Genomic DNA, 18173 nt, shown 5'->3' with positions numbered 1-18173 from the left:
AAAGCAAGAGCAAAGGTGGCCTGCAGAAAGATCTGCGAGGCTCCGAACAAGGAGCTGCGATGGTGAGAGGGATGTATCAATGTAAAATGAAGAAATGAACATATCTTACACATTGCACAAGCGCTGTTTGCAAAGAGAACAGTCAGAAACGTTTGTAATTGATTATCCATGTTGCATATCTACACTGGAGGTTGAGTGATAAGAGCCGAAGACAATTCAGCAAAGGCTACATCGAGACAAAATAGATCCTAGAAGATCAAACTAGAACTTCGCCATTTTCTCAGTTGTAAAACTCTTTAGTATTGTGGACAGCAAGGGTATCCCTAACAGAGTTGGTGAGTTTTGAAACAAAAATGTTGCAGAGGAGGTTCTGAGAGAGAAACGACCGCAAGAAGAGCGATGTATGGGTAAAAATACAAAATAAATGAGCAGTGTAGGAGGATAAATGGGTCATGCACATTTTAAAGTGTGTGTAGGACACAGAGAGGGCGAATCCACACTTATTCCATCTCCGGTTCCCACTGTAGAGTAGGTGCTGAAAAGGTTTGGAAGATGGATGAAGAGGATAACCCTGTATTCTCTCATTTTATATTATATAATGTATATTCCTGTCGTTGTAGGTGTACCCGGAGCTCCAGATTACCAATGTGGTAGAGGCCAACCAGCCAATCAGCATCCAGAACTGGTGCAAGAAGGGACGCAAGCATTGCCGCAGCCACATGCACATCGTCGTGCCCTACCGCTGCCTGGGTGAGTCCATTATTAGATTTCACTGACTCACACTTTTCAGCGAAACCATTTCTAGAAAGTGGTGTTACCATAGCAACCAAGGAGTCAGGATAGTCAGCTCTGCTCACTTTGAGTCTTTTTTAGTTTTGGTTGAGATGTGTCTGTCCTGTGCACAATTTCTAAATCTGGATGTTGTTGTTGTTGCTGCTGCTGCAGTGGGAGAATTCGTGAGCGACGCCCTGCTCGTCCCGGACAAGTGCAAGTTCCTGCACCAGGAGCGCATGGACCAGTGCGAGAGCCACTTGCACTGGCACACTGTCGCCAAGGAGGTGAGTTCATCCACCCTCACAATCCCCTTCATACCTAGTCAGGATGAACTCATCTACAGTCTGTTTCTCTCTTTGTCTTGTTTCGTGTAGTCCTGTGGAGACCGCACCATGAATCTCCATGACTACGGGATGCTGTTGCCCTGTGGCATCGACCGTTTCCGAGGAGTAGAGTTTGTGTGCTGTCCCGCCGAGGCCGAGCGGGAAGCTGATAGCGCCGAGCAGGACGCTGATGATTCTGATGTCTGGTGGGGCGGTGCGGAGACCGACTACTCTGACAACAGGTACATACACACTCACTCACACACATCCACACTCACACACATCCACACACACACACAAAGATAAATGAGGGCAAAGGAGCAGCAGAGTAATACATCAACGCTCAGATGATCATAGATTCTCCCACTTTCATTTTCAACACTGGCATGAAGATGAAATGTCTGTCCTTGAGTGCCATGGTTATAATTTAGAGTCTCTGTCCTCATCTCCTCCTCATTTATTCTCTTTGTCTTCCTCATCCCTCTTTCTCTGACGCCTTTCCTTCCCATAATCGTGCTCATTGGCGCCATATGTCTCACCTTCTCCCCATTTTCCTTCTGTCCCTTTTTCTACCCACCCCGCCTCCCCTCACAGTATGGTGCGGGATCCAGAGCCAGTGGAGCAGCAAGAGGAAGCCAGGCCATCTGTGGCAGTAGAGGAGGACAAGGAAGAGGAGGTGGCTGAGGAAGACGAGGAGGAGGAGGAGGAGGAGGAGGACCTTCTGGAAAATGACCAGGACGGAGACGGGGAGGAGGATGAGGAGGCCGTGGAGGAGGAGGAGGACGAAGAGGAGGATGGTGACGACGGCTTTGTCGACGCACTCGACGACAACGAAGATGCCGACGAGCCTACCACCAACGTAGCCATGACAACCACCACCACCACCACCACCGAGTCTGTGGAGGAAGTTGTCCGGGGTGAGGAACTTGCCTTGTTTACATTTACTTCACAACTTCTGTTTTAAATTTCGTTAACGGGGTTGGTGAACATGATCAGATGACGTGTTTCAGATTAATCTGGAACAAGCGGCAACATGTACAAATGTGTTTTACCCATTTTGTTCATGCTTTGCTAAACGCAGCCGATCCTCACCAATTAATTTCCTGCTGTCATATTTCTTATTGAGCTCATTTGTCATTTCACAGCGCTCATTAGCTACGTTCCATTAGAATCAGAATTGGTTGTACCAGCTTTGTTTTTTCATTTCAGTGTTAAATTGCTCTTACAATCGGTTCTGGCTTCCTTCACACACCCTGTTGTAGCGTCATGCATTTTATATCTGTAACATGTCTTTTTTTTATAGGTGAACAAAAGATCTTTACATAGGAACATGAGATTAAGTGTGTGTGTGTGTGTGTGTGTGTGTCGTCCAAGATGTGTGCTGGGCCAACGCAGAGACTGGTCCATGCCGGGCCATGCTGCCACGCTGGTACTTTGACCGACAGGACGGCCGCTGTGCTCAGTTTATCTACGGCGGCTGCGGAGGCAACAGGAATAACTTTGACTCAGAGGAGTACTGCCTGTCTGTCTGCAGCAGCGTCAGTAAGTCCTGCTCATATCTGACCGGCAGCTCCCCGCTCTCAGCAGCCGGTTTCCTCTCTAGCTCGTCCCTAACCCTCGCTGTTCCTCGCTGTTTGCTTTATATTAACAGCAGATCATTCTCGCCTGGTGTGCTTCTCCTGTCGACTCCTTTCCTAGCTAATCTTTACTTATTCCTCGCCGTGTATGTGTGTGTCTGTGTGCGTGGTTCATCCAGCAAATAAAGCTGTTTGCACTAAAAATAGACTCTACCTCTCCCACAATCCTTTGCAGGTTCTTGACGCCACCGTCCTGATCCCCCGTGCACTCACTGTCACCTTTGCTCCTCACCCAGCTCTGTTGTGATGGTGATTTAAATACATTTATAAACAGTGATCCAATATCACAGCAAAAGCAAAACTGAAAACAGATTGGTAAATAAGAACTTGGAGTTTTCTCCTTTTCTCTTCTATTAATAATCTCACAACCCCTCAGAGCACGATCATGTACATTAATAAAATAGATTAAGAGATTGCTGAACTAAATGAGGTAGTGAACCACTGCCAAGCAGCATGTTCCAGTAATAGTGGATAGATACATAGGGTCATTTTCATGGACAATTTGCTTCAGTGGCTGACTGGCACAGTGGATTCTTTTACATTACCATGGTGACACTGTAGTTTCCCTATAGAGCATGTATAATAACTATGATCATATCCACGATTACAGCCGTTTCACAGGCATCGCCTCAGACTCTAGCATGAAAGTGAGCTGTAAAACCGTCCAGGCAGGAATTATTCTTTGCAATAATCCTCACCGCACGGAACATTATCCTTTGCATTCCAGACACGTGTCGGGCTCGCTTACATGATTCCGTCCTCATCACAGAGGAAACGCGTTCAATTGACTTAAATCGGGTGTCACATTAGCCTCCTGCAATTTAGAAAATGTGAGACGTTTCTCAGGCAGCGGTAAAGGAAGAACTCATCAATACATCATTACCTGCTCTCAGCGAATACCTGCCTCTGACATCACACAGGGATGATTGATTAGTGGGACAATGGGGACGACTGCTGGAGGATCTTTCTCACGTTGTCAATATGTTTGAAATTTCTTAATAACAGAGACTTCTCCGATCATTCGGTCACAAATGGAACTGATTGGATTTTAAATGTGTGGGTCTGTGCATGTGTGCGTGTTAGCAAGTGTGCAGATGGGGGCTGTATGTGATGTCGGGGAGCGGAAGGTGGTTTCAGTGTTTGGCTCTGCTGCTGATTTCACTGTGTGTGTGTGTGTGTGTGTGTGTGTGAGAGTCTCATTCACAAAGTGTGTGATCTGCCCTGCAGCAAAATGGAGTCACGCTATACAGAGTCCCTATATTTAGATCTAATTCTATCCTCTGTGTATATGTGTTATGTGTGTGTATTAATATGCATGTGTGTTTGTGATAAGGGATTTCTGCGCTGCATAGCATAGTGGAAATGAGAAACTGCTGCAGTGTCTAACCCACGCCAACACACACACACACACACACACACACACACACACACACACACAGACACACACACATGTTGTGTTCAATTAACATTCAATCCCAGTAAGTCTTAGAGTAAAATGGAATATATTCATATAACAGATAACACATGATAATAATAATCCATGTCATTTCTACACTGCAGAAAAAGCCACTTTTCAGTCTTTGTCCAGTTAATGAAAGATTTGTCTGTGCCCAAAATCTCTCTCACTGTTCCCCTCCTCAGTGATTCTCAACCTGAGGGTCCTAATCCCCACGGGGCTCGCAAGATAATTTGTAGGCGTCGCCAGATAGTTGTGGAGGAAAACATGACGTAATATATTCAAAATAAAATGAGATATTTTAGACAGGGGGTAGTTCTTACAATTGTCAGCGTGTTTGTGAGAGTCAAAGTTGGACCCTAACCCTCTTGACAATACATGTTGATTTTGAGTTTTTCACATGTAACTTTCCAGCACCACAAACTGACGTACTGCTGAGCTGGCGGGAGGAAAATGACTCATATATCTAATCCGGCGACCAGGGCGAATAAAACTGTTGACGTGATACGATCAGAATAAGAAGGAAAAATTGTTGTGTTAAACAGAGGCTGACACAACACTCGTGTCAGAGGAAACAAACATCTGTCCTTGTGCTCTCTTTTCAGACACAAACATATTCACATGACGTGCGACCTTCATACGCAAGCACACGGGCGCAACCTCTTCTAACAGCACACTCATGGAAGATAATCAACTTTCCGCTGATTAAAACTACGTTTCACGCAATAGAATAAGATGATACAGTTTGTTGGCGAGTTGACCGCAGCTCGGTCTGTTCTCCCGAGCCCACAGCCTCAGTGTTTCTTTGGCAGGAGAGCGATCATCACACTTTGAATGAAGTTATATAAGTGAGACAGGTTTTTGTCTCTTTTCTACAAAGGACCCTTGGTCAGATGAGACGTTCGCTTGTTTGCTTTTGGAAGGTGCTGGCTTCCAGCTACAGCCGCTATCTCATTGTCTTTTCTCTCCTTTTGGTCTCACTAACCCTTTTAACCCAAATTCGGCCTCTTGTGATTTCCGTGTGTGTGTCCCCGACCGACCAACTAAAAAAGAGATGATGGCTCAGTGAAAGGCTTTTCACCTCCCTGCCTCCTCTCTCTCTTTCTCTCTTTCTCTGCATTCATTCCCTACAGTACCCACTGCCATGCCCAGCTCCCCCGACGCCGTCGACCACTACCTGGAGACGCCCACAGACGAAAATGAACATGCCCACTTCCAGAAGGCCAAGGAGAGCCTGGAGGCCAAGCACCGCGAGAGAATGTCCCAGGTACTGACTGAGAAGGGAGAGGAAGGATTTTTACTGTTAATACTTTAAAGCTAATCAGAGGAACAGAGAGCAGGCAGAGGACAGAATATTTTTTTATGAGTAGAATAGGAAGAGGAAAGAGGTGTGGCGAGTAAAAATCGAATAGGTGTGTTTGTTAATCCCTCCCGGCTAAGCCGACTGAGCCATTTCGACTTTAATTGTATTCTTTAATCAAGCTGCTCGCACTCCGGCAGAGAGACAGATGGTCCTCGGCAGCATCGCACATTTCAAAGCTCCAGACTCAGAAAGCTAACATCCTTTCACGGCCCTCAGAGCAACCCCTTATTTTTTGGTATCAGAGTTTGTGCGCCACATCGGTTTCGGTCTCTTTGTTTTGCTCGGGGAGTTCCAGGCGCAGCGTCCTCTGATTTCACACACTTGACTTCACCCTCACAGATACTGCTAGGTTATGACTGAAGAGGCCCGAGCTGAACGAAGAAAAATCCCCTGTGAGTCAGAGAGGGTGGAACTGAGGAAGGATGTACAGGAAAATGAAAGGGGAACCAAAACTGTTGATCTTACACTTTAAATGTCTTTAAAATGCTTCACTTTAAACCGGAGTATGAACAAAAACAAGGTCCTTGTATCAGGATGTAGAATCTGAAGTGAAAGCCATGTAAAACCTCTTGTTTTCTTCCATTTAGCCCCTGTCCACCCTAATTTAGATATTTAGCAAAAAAAATGTTGTATGGGCCTCTCGTCCAAATGGCTTCAGACAGCCGTAAAAAATCCGATCAGTGGCACAAAGAGTAACAAGATGTTTCGCTCAGCCTGTGACAGAGCATGCAAAAAGAAAAGGTGGATTGACGTGGGTAATTAATGTTTCCTTCCTTTTTCTTGTCCTGAGGTGATGAGAGAGTGGGAGGAGGCCGAGAGGGAGGCCAAGAATCTCCCACGTGCCGACAAGAAGGCCGTCATCCAGGTAGGACCAGCATGAACCGGAACTTAGAGCAAATCACCCGAGAGGCTTTCCTCCGGGCCCTTTCACCGCTCCATGTTGTGTGTGTGTGTGTAATCGTGCAGCGTTTCCAGGAGAAGGTGGAGGGCCTGGAGCAGGAGGCGGCCAGCGAGCGCCAGCAGCTGGTGGAGACCCACATGGCCCGGGTGGAGGCTCTGCTCAATGACCGCCGCCGTCTGGCTCTGGAGAGCTACCTGACCGCCCTGCAGCAGGACCCACCCAGGGTACAGCAGCTTATGTTTAGTAGAATTAGAGAAATGTGTTGGATTGGTAAAAAATGTGACTTCCTCATAGCGCCAGCCATCAAACCCAGGACATGTGCTGTCAAGCAGTTGGTAAATGTCACCTGTCACATAGGAGAAAAACGACATATCCGACAGATGAACAACTGTGGGATTTGTGTCCTCGTAAAACAAATTACAGATTCAGCTTGTTGGTTTCTGATCCAGACCACTTTTATATCCATCACTGTCATCGTCTCTCCCTGCAGCCTCGTCATGTCTTCAGCCTGTTGAAGAAGTACGTGCGTGCCGAGCAGAAGGACAGGCAGCACACCCTCAAACACTTTGAACACGTCCGCATGGTGGATCCCAAGAAGGCAGCGCAGATTAGGCCCCAGGTAAGTTCACTGTGTTGACCTCATTTCAGAAGGAAGAGCGAGGTGTCAGTGGTTCGATCCCCTGACGTGCGTTTGCTGTGTGAGATTAAAAAAAGCACAGTGCATAGTAGAGCTGCAAGAATGTGTGTGAGAATGGCGAAAAAAGAGCTTTATGAATTAATTCCATTTATCATCCATTTAGTTATAGATCTGTAAATTATAATTCTGCTTTTATAATATAACCACAACACAAACAACCACATTCTGTGTGTGTGTGTTTATAGGTGCTGACCCACCTGCGTGTCATCGAGGAGCGTATGAACCAGTCTCTGGGACTTCTCTACAAGGTGCCCGGCGTGGCTGACGATATCCAGGACCAAGTCGGTGAGTTCCGTCATTGCGACGCTTAATGACACACTGAGGCTTTTATTTCGATTAAAGAAATAATCAATACAATATCCAGACGAGTGTAAAGACAGATGGAAGTCTAGAGCACTTAATGAAGAGACAAGAAAATACAGATAAGCACACCACTGCATCTTGTTAACATGAACGTTGGCTGCGTGTCATATTCACTGTGTAACTGCTGACCCTGACACCAGGGAGATATGGCCGCAGACTCACTGTCCTGTTTGTGACGGAGAGAACTCTGCAAATTCCAACCCCTGGAAAAATACATTGTATTTGTTGATAAGGGCATTGGAGCCATTTCTCCTAATCCCTCTGTTCAGAATCAAATGAAACTGTTCTGCCGGGAAGATAAATCCCCTAGCCCCCCCCTCCTGTCCTCCCCCAAACGTCCCTGTGTGTTTTTTTTTTTGGTTTATTGGAATTGCGTGCGTCACGCAGCCATCTGTGTTTCTGTCTTGGAGACTGTCACAGTCTGTGCTACCCGGCAAAACACACACACACAACCACAGGAGCAAACATACTCTGGAAAAAAAAGGCTCCATTCAGGCATTACCAGGCACCAAGTCTAATAGAGAAATTAAACTTAACATTCCGTGGAGGCTTTATTTTCACGGGACACTGCAGAGAATATGATTTTCTTTCAGCAGAATGATACACACTGGCCATACTTTGTGTTATTCCGGAATATATTTTATCACAAGCAATATTTTCATCATACAGAATGTTTTACAGTGAAAGAAATTGCCTGTGATTTGAGTCACAGGGAGCTGTGTAAAAAGGAAATCAACATTCTGAAACATCCCTTTTTGTAACAGGTTGCAGACTTAGATTTTTTTTTTGTACAAGGAGGTTACTGAAATACATAATAATAGTATAGAAATGTTAAAGACTGTTTTTCGTACAATGCTGTCTCTATTCCTGCTGTTTCCATCCATGCATGGTAGCGCTGCCTTCAATTCACATATGTTTGATCTACTGGGAAATTCACGCATTCCTCGTTTACGTCCATCCAGAGCTCCTGCAGAGGGAGCAGGCGGAGATGGCCCAGCAGCTGGCCAATCTGCAGACAGACGTGAGGGTGAGCTACGGCAACGACGCCCTGATGCCCGACCAGGAGCTGGGAGACGGCCAGACTGACTTCCTGCCCCAGGAAGACACTCTGGGCCTGGGAGGCATCGGCTTCATTCACCCTGAGAGCTTCAACCAGCCCAACACCGAGAACCAGGGTACGTACTGACCCACAAACAAGAATAAGATCATCACGGAGCAGCAGCTACAGTGGCTGCAAGGTTGATTGAAGTGCTACGAGGGAGTAAGCGTTCCTCTTTTGGCCTTGAAGGACTAAACTGAGCTTCCAAACAAAATTAATTCAAAGTTAAATCTCTCTCTCTCTCTCCCTCTCCCTCTAGTTGACTCAGTGGACTCTCGTCCTAATCTTGAAAGAGGCATCCCCACACGACCAGGTTGGTTATATTGTTGAAAAAGTGTTGTGATTTTAAATTAGAATACACATTTAGATCATGAGATAGACAGTGATTAAGGCCTTTGGATATTAAACTGTTGACTTTGTCACATTCTCCTTATCAGGTTGCAACAGCAACTGTGGCACATTCTTTAAAACCCCTTATCGGTGTTTGTTTACTTGGGCGTAAAACTGCTCCATGTTAAGAAATGCACCCCCTGGTGGCAATACTGGAGGCCACATATGAGCCATAGGATTAAATTATAAATACATAAGAAGCTCTACTCCTCAGATCCATCATACAACTTTAGTGAAGTCAGGAAAAATATTTTTCTGCCACATCGCCCTCCTCCAGCTTGCATTTGCCCACAGCCAGCTCCACTTGACCTCCATTTAGGCACCAGCTGCGGTTGTCAGGGGATTTCTAATGCAGCTGCAGGGTCTATGCATACTGCGGACGCTGTGCAGTTTTTGCCATATTCATTTCATGCCTTGGAAACACCCGGTGCTCCTCCAGCGCTGTCAAGTCCTGCTCGAGCCAGCCAGTTTGATTTCAGCAAGTTTGTGTGTGTGACAGGATGAGAAAGCGGCTGAGTGTCACCATCCATAATGGATACAGTACTTTTTCCTTCGCTTTGCTAGTGACTGGAATGAAGATGGAAGCGTTCCCTGAGATGCGGATGGAGACTGAGGACAGACAGAGCACTGAATATGAAGTTCACCACCAGAAACTGGTAAACCGACACACACACAGACACACAACCGCACAGCAACAAACTCGCACTGTCAAAAACAACGCAGGTATGCAGACTCATCTGAATCTCACTGATGTGTGTAAATATGCAGGCTAATTAATAAACATGGAGAAATCGACAAACACACGCCAGGATGCTTTTACTGACACATGCAAACACACACACACACATACCCACACACACAGGCACACACACTCTCAGATCCACTTTGTCCTCCCCGTCAACTCCCAAGGTTGTCGCCATGGAGACAGGTGTCCATGGAGACAGCCGTGATCATGCACGGCGTCATGCTTTCTCCACCGTCCTCTGATCACGGTTCAGTTTTGTGTTGGTTTTCCCCCGGTCAGCCACAGGTTCTTAAACCGAGCGTAACAAGGCTCCAACCCAGTTTCTGCGTTCATTCACTAATCTCATCCAATATTGTAACACCAGTACAAAAAACCCTCGATCCATGCTCAGTCGAATTATAATCCACGTACTTTATCCCTTTCACCTAACGGCTTTAATCCCTTAATGCCTGCTTTTTATTGCATATCACATTTCTTGCATTCACAAGGAGCAGTCGGAGTCACAGTGCCCCCCCTCAACCTCTTCATTTCATATTCACGGTTACCCTGATCGGCATGCTGCAGGATTATTGTGGAGGACGCGCACAAGCCTGAAATTAAGTCCCGGCTCACTGACACAAAGAGGGTGTTGAGATGTTTGACACTTTACTGATGTTGTGGAGTTTGTGTCGATACAATAGACGATATATAAAGATGGACGACGCATCATTGCCTTCTCCGGTTTGTGAATGCCGACCTGGCTCTTTGCTGCATGTTTTCCTCCTTTCTCTTAAAAGCATTTCATTACTTTTACACACCAGGGGGCACTCAAGATGGTTTGGTCTCATTTTTGGGGACCTGTTAAGTTGTCCGTCTTTATATATAATCTGTGATTGACACAAATGTCCAGACAGGAGGAGATATCACGCGCCAGTTTGCCTCCCTTCACAAAACGCCACCTACCTCTATTTCTTCTCACACAGAAGAGCCGAAGCCCTAATTCGTTTTCAGGAAATTGCCAATAATCATGTGTGTTTTTATTGTGTTGTGTGGGAGTTGAGTCATGATTCTTTATGTGATAAATCAACTGACGGGGGAAAAAAGTCTGCACCAGGAAATTTTCTCTAAAATAAGTAATTTTCCAGTTTTTGTCATGTCCATGTGTTTGTATGCGTTGCCTCCTTGTTCTCCAGCAGCACCACGAGTTATTTTGGGGCCTCATTTGACTCTTTTAAAAATAGCAAATGTAATTACACAAAGCATCCACCGCAAAATGAAAACTAGGAAGAAACAGTAGCGTGTGAACTGCTGCAGCTACAAGATCATTATCTTTTTGAGTGACGCTACATTAAAACCATTTCTCAGCACAGTTATTGTAATAATTGATTCATAATTAATTATCTAAAAAAGAATGATCAGTGGTAGAAAAAGAGATATGTAAGGAAAGGTCATCAATGTGGTGGATACATTAAGAATGCTGACATTTTATTAGAAATCATCAGATTTAAAATCTGCCTGTTGTGATTGGTTGTTGCCGTGTGACTGACCCCTCCTCCACCCCTCCATTCCTGCAGGTCTTCTTCGCAGAGGACGTGGGCTCCAACAAGGGCGCCATCATCGGCCTGATGGTCGGCGGCGTGGTCATAGCGACCGTGATCGTCATCACCCTGGTGATGCTGAGGAAGAAGCAGTACACCTCCATCCACCACGGAGTCATCGAGGTGAGAAACGGCTGACCTGTGTGTTTGCATGTGCCGCATGTACAAGCTGTTCCCCCAAGCGGCGGTCAATCTGGTGTGTGGCGAGCGTGATGCTGTGCGAGCATGTGTGATCTCATCCTGTCTTGTCAGGTAGAGGCACTTGAACTGGGGCGTGTGTAGATGTGTTTATAATTAAAGTCTGAAAACGAGTCAATATAATTAGACAAATTAATTTCCTTCTTTGCTTTTCAAATGTATGTCTTTTGTCATTTCATAGCTTTACTAGCTGTTTAATTAAAAACCTTACTATATAAGTGTCTGTGCGTGTGAGACCCCTCACCCCCTCCTCTGGTTCTCCCACCCAGGTGGATGCGGCCGTCACCCCCGAGGAGCGCCACCTGTCCAAGATGCAGCAGAACGGCTACGAGAACCCCACCTACAAGTTCTTCGAGCAGATGCAGAATTGAGGAGAACACACACGCGCGCACACATAAACACACACTTGCATCTCCCCCCTCATCACGCACCTTTCCTCCCCCATCCTCCCTCCTCCCGACTCATCCCGACGTGGCTTAGATCATAGAGTGACTGAAATAGTCCGTTACGAGCGGCTGCAGTCAGGGGTTTGTTTCTCTGCCTGGGCGGACGCTGCGGCCGAGCCAGTTTGCACCACGTTTGTTCACTTTACCGGAGCAAGTCGCCTTTAAATTAAAGAAAAGTGGGACGGGGGGGGGGGTTATATGTTGCTCCGTCTGGGCCTGCTGATGTATAGAAGACAGGCCCCCACCCAGTGCATTGAAAACAAACCCACCCACAGGGGAAGGAAGCGGCTTCTCTCCACACTGATTCAGGGCCAGTGTATAGTTGGGGTTAATTTTATATTTCTTATTTTGTTTCTGGCTTGGGAAAGTTTTAGGCGTTGACTTGTGTAGAAATCTGACCTCTGATCAGTCGGACATGAGGTGCACGCTGACCTGGGCCTTGTCTGCAGGAGCCGTGCAGGAGACTCCCATCCGATCCTTCCACATTGGTTTGTTCCTATCGTATTCTTTGTATTGATTATATAAAGAAATGTCGATTTGAACCAAGCAACGTGATTTCTGTGGATGAGGCCCTGTGGTTCCCCTCAAACTGCACCACTACTGCACTCACTCTACAGTCTACACTGGAGTATAAGTGAACCTCCTCTCCCTCCCCTCATCCCTCCCTCATCCCTCCCTCATCCCTCCCTCCATCCTCTTTTTTTTCTTTCTGTGCATTCTTACGACAGCTGGGCTGTGTTAAGCCACACAAGGCTCTTAAAGGATATTCGGGGATGCTGATGTTACTATGTTTTCTGAATGAGCTGTTTTTATTCCTCTCTTTATCGTTTCCGGTTTTGTTTTTCAAAAAAGAATGGGAAAAAAAATGTAGAAAAAAAAGAAACAAAAAAAAAGATCAGCCAATGTAAAGTCCTTTTTTTAAATTGCGTGTAATGTTAACTGACGTAATGCTCAAGTCTTAGCTGTTCCTATGTAGTGCATGATGACAGGATTTGGAAAAACTGAAGAAAAAAGAAGATCTTAACGCTGCTCTCTCTCTCTCGTTCTCCTTTCTCTCTCTCTCTCGCTCTCGAGATCCTTTTCTCACATATAGATTGTCATTCTAGCAAGATTGTACATTTAGTATCTTCTCGTGATCACGTGACTTCAAAACAATGATGAAGAATATATATAAATCTAGATGAACAGGCTCTGCTTTGATATCATGTAAAATACACATTTAAAAGAGATCTGTGATTTTGGAATTTAAGTGTGTTTTGTCATTTCTTTTTAATTATTATTATTATTTTGATCATATCATGCTACGTTCCTGAAGCTGCAGGAGAGGTGGTGGGGGGGTTTGGGGTGCTGGGGTGGTGGTTTCATCTGTTTGTATATTATTCTCCTCACTCAAATATATTGTGTTGAAAATCCTAACGTATAGGGAGCGTTCACCCTATTTCATTTTTTCATGTTGCCGTATTTTTTATTTTAAAGGGCGTGTTAGGGGGTGAAGGTTACAATGAGTGTGTTTGGGGGCGGGGGGGGGGGCAAATGAGAGAAGGCAGGATGGGGGATGTGTAAGAGTTATCTCTGCGTGCGCGTGTTCTGTCATTTTCTGTCTAGTGTTTCATCCAGTTGTAAGCCGACGTTGTTCCTATTTTCATTTTGGGGGTTTTGTAATCGTTTCGCTTTCTGCTGATAAAACAGGTGAAGTGCTGAGAGGAGGAGGAGGAAGAAGAAGAAGAAGGGCGAGGTAGAGAGGAAATGACTTGCAGTTACGACTGGCAGGCAGTCTGTGTATATATATAATGGATTTTCACTTCCCCCAGCACCTCCCTTCCTCTTCCCTTCATGCTACTCACCTCTCGCCATCGACGCACGTGCCACAGCACTGGAGTTTTTAGCTAATGGGCGTCGAGAGAGCTGAGAGCGAGTCAGGGGGTTAAAATCAGGGATCAGATGTTGGTCCAAGGTAAATTCACGCTCGTAAGCAAGAATCGCCCCCCCATCTCCATGCACTCAGCTCCTGCCAGAGAGTCAAAACGATCTCAGCATCACAGGAAGTAGTGCAGCGTGACCTCTCACTCTGTTTATGCATCTAATGGCGAGTAAGATCTGTGAGGAAGTGGCGCGTGAACGTGCATGTGGAGGCTGCAGTGAGGTGGTGGTCTTTTCAGAGGGTGCTCCATAGAAGCTCAGCAGGGGGCAGTAGAGTAGAAGAGGAAGCAGGATTTTTCTTTCCATCTCTTTTTTTTTTCACGTGGGTAATATATTGATTTTTTGTTTTCCACTGTGTAATTTTGTGCAGGCCATTTGCATTGACTGGGAAAACGCTTTCTACACTGTATTCCATAATAAAGTTTTGAATGTACATACAGATGCTGTGTCTGCTCGTTGTTTGTTATTCAATTTACACAATGTAGATCCTTGTGCATCTTTTTTTATGCGAATAATCGATTTAAGTGCTTCAGGTACATTCAAAATAAAGTAGCAATATCACAGTGTAAAAATACTCCATGGTTACAACCCTCATCAAGCCTCATTAGCCCAATATACTTAAAAGTAATTTAGCTCCCTCTGCCAGATATACCTATCATTACATGTATATTGTATATCCGGATTTTCAATACTACTGCATAAATGTGTGGAAAATAAGTTGTGGAGGGTCAGATGATCTGAGGAGTCACCATATGACAAGTGAGAGAGAAGAGATACATGTGGATAATGAGGATTGGAATAAAATAATTTTATGGTATGTATTTTATTATATGCTACCATTGTTGTTCAATGAACTTCTGCGGTGGTTATAATGAGGCAAGAAGCCGCAGACTGACAGAAAATATATATAATTTTCCCACTTACATGACATCTTCACTTTGGTCAATTTTTGGAGACCTTTTCAAAAGGAAAAATATATTTTTCAACATTGTATTGCTTTCAAACATATGGACAAAAATAGAACTAGACAAGAAAACTGCTTTTCCCAAAACCAAGCTTCCCATTTGCTTGGTTTATATTGTCTGGCAAAATAATCTTTGAAACTTTGAGAAGAAGTGTTTCGACATTCATAAAACATTAATAGTTTCCTCTTCTGTCTTCCGTTTTAAACCCAAGTACTTTTACTCTTTACCTTTTTTATTCTGCTCTTTTTAATCTCTTTTTTAGAGCCCGAGCACTGACAGGCACTGACAGACATTGAGGACCTATTGAAATTGTAAGGATTATTATTATTTTTAAGGCAAATGAATTGGCTTTCTGAGGGCCTTAACATGCTCAAAATCTTGGCAAAATTTGCAGGAAATTAGAAGGTGGTGAAAATTTACATATTCTGGAGGAATTTTCAAGGGGCGTGCAAAATGGCTCAACGTTGCCCCATGCGGCCTCTGGAATGTGTTCACAATGACGCTCAGTGCTGCTTTGCAGTCCTAGACATTTAACAAATTGTATTTTGTAGTTTTGGTACTTTCCAGGGTTGATCAATCCGGGTTTTAGTATATATTTGATTTCTTATAGGTAATATAATAAATTAATTTAAAATGTGACTTAAATAAACTTAAAATGTGATTTAAATTAATTTAAAATGTTACTTAAATAAATTTAAAATATAAGATAATATTTGTCCATTTTACTAAATTTTTCAAATTAATTTATCTCAATTTTTTCAAATTAATTTATCTCAATTTTTCAAATTCATTGAACTCAAATTTTCAAATTTATTAAACTCAAATATTTGAGTTAATTTAACTCAATTTTTCAAATAAATTTAACACAAATATTTGAGTTGATTAAAATAAGTTTTTTTAATATATTTTTTGTAATTTAAATATTTAATCAACTTTTGAATCATTTTTTTTGACTGAATATTAATAATAATAATCCTTACAATTTCGATAGGGTTTCACTGGTTGTCAGTGCCTGTCAGTACTCGGGCCCTAATAACAACAATCAGAATTAGAATTAAAATAAAAGTTGATACCCAGGAAGGAATGTGAAAAGTTTTCTAAGGTCACATGTATTGCGTGCAAGCCAAGACAAATACACATTGATGATTCATGCTCATTCAAATGACAACACAGGATCTAAATTAATAAAATTAATTAAACTACCTCTCCTCATTTACAAATGTATATTTATGTCAATATTCGTAATAAAATAGGAACAGATGTTTAGGATTATTTAAGGTTCGGGACGAGCAATACTTACGCACCGTACTGACGTCAGTTTCCGCTTCACCCCCGCCCCCTCACCACCACATTCCCACAATCCACTGCGTGCCCTACACTTTCGGCTCTCGTACTCTTGCGTGTCAACCCCAAGGTTAGTGCAAACTTCTAATATAACCGCTAAGTTTCCTTTGTCTGACGACACCTCGAATACTTAGAAGCACGATCTGCTTTCTCCCAGTGAGTGCAGCCTTAGCGTTAGCACCGCAGCTAAGGACAGGGGCACTCTTTCTGAGGGCCATGTCGGCTCGGCTAATGCTAGCTCAGCTTAGCTTGTTAGCCCTAGAAGGTGTTTGGGTCGTTGCGGTGAATGAAGTAAACACTTAGCTTAAGGTAGGACAGAAGGATTATCAATTCGTATCGACAGTTTGAGAAGAGTTGACAAAGTCGCTTTATACGTGTAAACAAGTTAACCCATGATAACTGATGCTAATGGTGCTAACAGGAACTTAGCAGCTCCACACATGAGGAGATGTAAGTCTTTCTATATGTTAAGCGTATACATCTCAAGGGTACTACATAGTTTATATTTCATTGTGGTGTATATCATTGTGTAGCAGCTATTTTCTGCTAATAACACAACGGCTGCTAGTGTCACACTGTGCTGATGCAGAGGTCGGATCACACATGAGCCTGGCGCTCTGTTTTCATCCCAGACGCAGCTTTTACTAATTTTTAATGTATGATATAGTTTCCCATTCCTCCTCATGATGTATATTAAGTTATTGTTACCATTTCCTCCTAGAGCAGCAAAGTGGAGGCTGGTCTTATCACGCAGACTTCATTGTAAACATTGATTACAAGGCATATCGACATGGCAATGTTTTTACTACATGTGTAAAAGGGTTTATTTGCACCTATGAATTAAGTGCTTGCCTTCCAGGATCAGGTTATTATCCAGAAAGTCCAAATTTTGAATCCCCCTTTATTACTCCATCTTTAATCAACATCACATTCAGAGGGTGTTACAACACATATTCCACGGTCTCAATGTGCCTCTGACAGAGGATTGATCCCAGCCGCTTGTCCTGGGATGAGACTAACCAGAAGCCCTGTTTTCTCCACCAGATGGCACTTCACCGGTTGTTCCAGCTGTCCTCCCTGCTGCGCTCCGCCGTGAGCCTGACCCTGCGCAGGAACCTCGGCCTCTCCGCTGTCGTCTTTAACCGAGCCAAGGAGCTCGACCCAATCCAGAAGCTGTTTCTGGACAAGATCCGCGACTACAACACCAAGAGCAAGTGAGTGGATGATGCACGACATGAACCCCCCTCATTTCTGTGTAGACAGTCATTGGATTTTACCTGAATTCTAAAACATGAACTAATGTCCTTACTCTCCCCAGGAGCTCCGGAGGCATTGTGGAGGCTGGGCCCGCTTATCAGAAGAATCTGTCTGAAGAGGTCGTCAAACTGCAGAGACTATACGGCGGCGGAGACCTCATGAAGTTCCCCGAGGTCAAATTCACAGGTTTGTCAAAGCTCATGTTACATTGAGTGTTGTCTTGTCTGCTGACCTAGTTGTTTCACGTTATCGATCAATCAAACCTACAAATCCAAAAAGGGGTGGAAATGAATCAGGATCATTCTTCATTTGTTTGGTTTTGTAACCTTTGCTCAAAAACAACAAAGTGCACAAATTTTCCCTCAGAATTTAGATGTTGGACCATATTGTTTATTTATTGTGGCCAGTGTTAAATTGTTACTAAGGTTTTAGCAATTGTTAAACTACTATCCTGCCTTCTCCCATGCGAAGCTATAATTATTTGTTAAATACTGCTGCAAGTTGTATCTCATTGTCAGATCTAATTGCAGGTATTGTTAAAAGCTGCAGCATTTCATTTCAAAACGTTCACATGGCAACCACCACCACTCACATTTATTTTTTCTTCTTTTTTTCCAGAGCCCAAGCTTGAAGAAGTGGCCAAGTAAATGCTGTCAAAGTTGTAAATCCCCTACTTGTCACCAATATGTTGTATTTAATAAAAAGGTAATGGAATGAA

General features: G+C 44.0%; 2 protein-coding genes across 4 annotated transcripts in view; both read left to right on the top strand.

Annotated features, from left to right (window-relative positions):
* Positions 1-14328, top strand: part of appa (amyloid beta (A4) precursor protein a) — a 32055-nt gene extending 17727 nt beyond the window's left edge. The window contains exons 3-17 of one of the 3 annotated variants that reach the window (XM_062380484.1): positions 621-750; positions 946-1058; positions 1149-1339; positions 1692-2014; positions 2472-2639; positions 5324-5457; positions 6344-6418; positions 6529-6678; positions 6945-7073; positions 7337-7436; positions 8477-8689; positions 8873-8926; positions 9568-9659; positions 11302-11448; positions 11793-14328. In XM_062380484.1, coding sequence (XP_062236468.1) covers positions 621-750; positions 946-1058; positions 1149-1339; positions 1692-2014; positions 2472-2639; positions 5324-5457; positions 6344-6418; positions 6529-6678; positions 6945-7073; positions 7337-7436; positions 8477-8689; positions 8873-8926; positions 9568-9659; positions 11302-11448; positions 11793-11894 — 2121 coding nt within the window. In that variant the 3' untranslated portion in view covers positions 11895-14328. Of the gene's footprint in view, positions 1-620; positions 751-945; positions 1059-1148; positions 1340-1691; positions 2015-2471; positions 2640-5323; positions 5458-6343; positions 6419-6519; positions 6679-6944; positions 7074-7336; positions 7437-8476; positions 8690-8872; positions 8927-9567; positions 9660-11301; positions 11449-11792 lie in introns of all 3 variants that reach the window. The other 2 variants (XM_062380483.1, XM_062380485.1) reach the window with 2 other exon arrangements.
* A 1815-nt stretch (positions 14329-16143) lies between these two features.
* atp5pf (ATP synthase peripheral stalk subunit F6) lies at positions 16144-18173 on the top strand. The gene is made up of 4 exons (XM_062380523.1): positions 16144-16268; positions 17243-17412; positions 17517-17641; positions 18074-18173. Exons 2-4 carry the CDS (start codon positions 17243-17245, stop codon positions 18100-18102), a joined length of 324 nt encoding a protein of 107 aa, XP_062236507.1. The 5' UTR covers positions 16144-16268; the 3' UTR covers positions 18103-18173.

Source organism: Platichthys flesus, chromosome 22, assembly GCF_949316205.1.
Source record: "Platichthys flesus chromosome 22, fPlaFle2.1, whole genome shotgun sequence".
In the NCBI taxonomy this organism is placed as follows: Eukaryota; Metazoa; Chordata; class Actinopteri; order Pleuronectiformes; family Pleuronectidae; genus Platichthys; species Platichthys flesus.
Note: the sequence above shows the minus strand (reverse complement) of the source record. Positions and strands in the feature narration are given on the sequence as shown.

What these genes read in the sequence shown, in the direction of transcription:
- atp5pf (XM_062380523.1), top strand. Translation starts at nt 17,243, where the DNA reads ATGGCACTTCACCGGTTGTTCCAGCTGTCCTCCCTGCTGCGCTCCGCC. An exon ending in GACTACAACACCAAGAGCAA is followed by an intron (nt 17,413 to 17,516) that starts GTGAGTGGATGA and finishes TACTCTCCCCAG; the next exon opens with GAGCTCCGGAGGCATTGTGG. An exon ending in CCCCGAGGTCAAATTCACAG is followed by an intron (nt 17,642 to 18,073) that starts GTTTGTCAAAGC and finishes CTTTTTTTCCAG; the next exon opens with AGCCCAAGCTTGAAGAAGTG.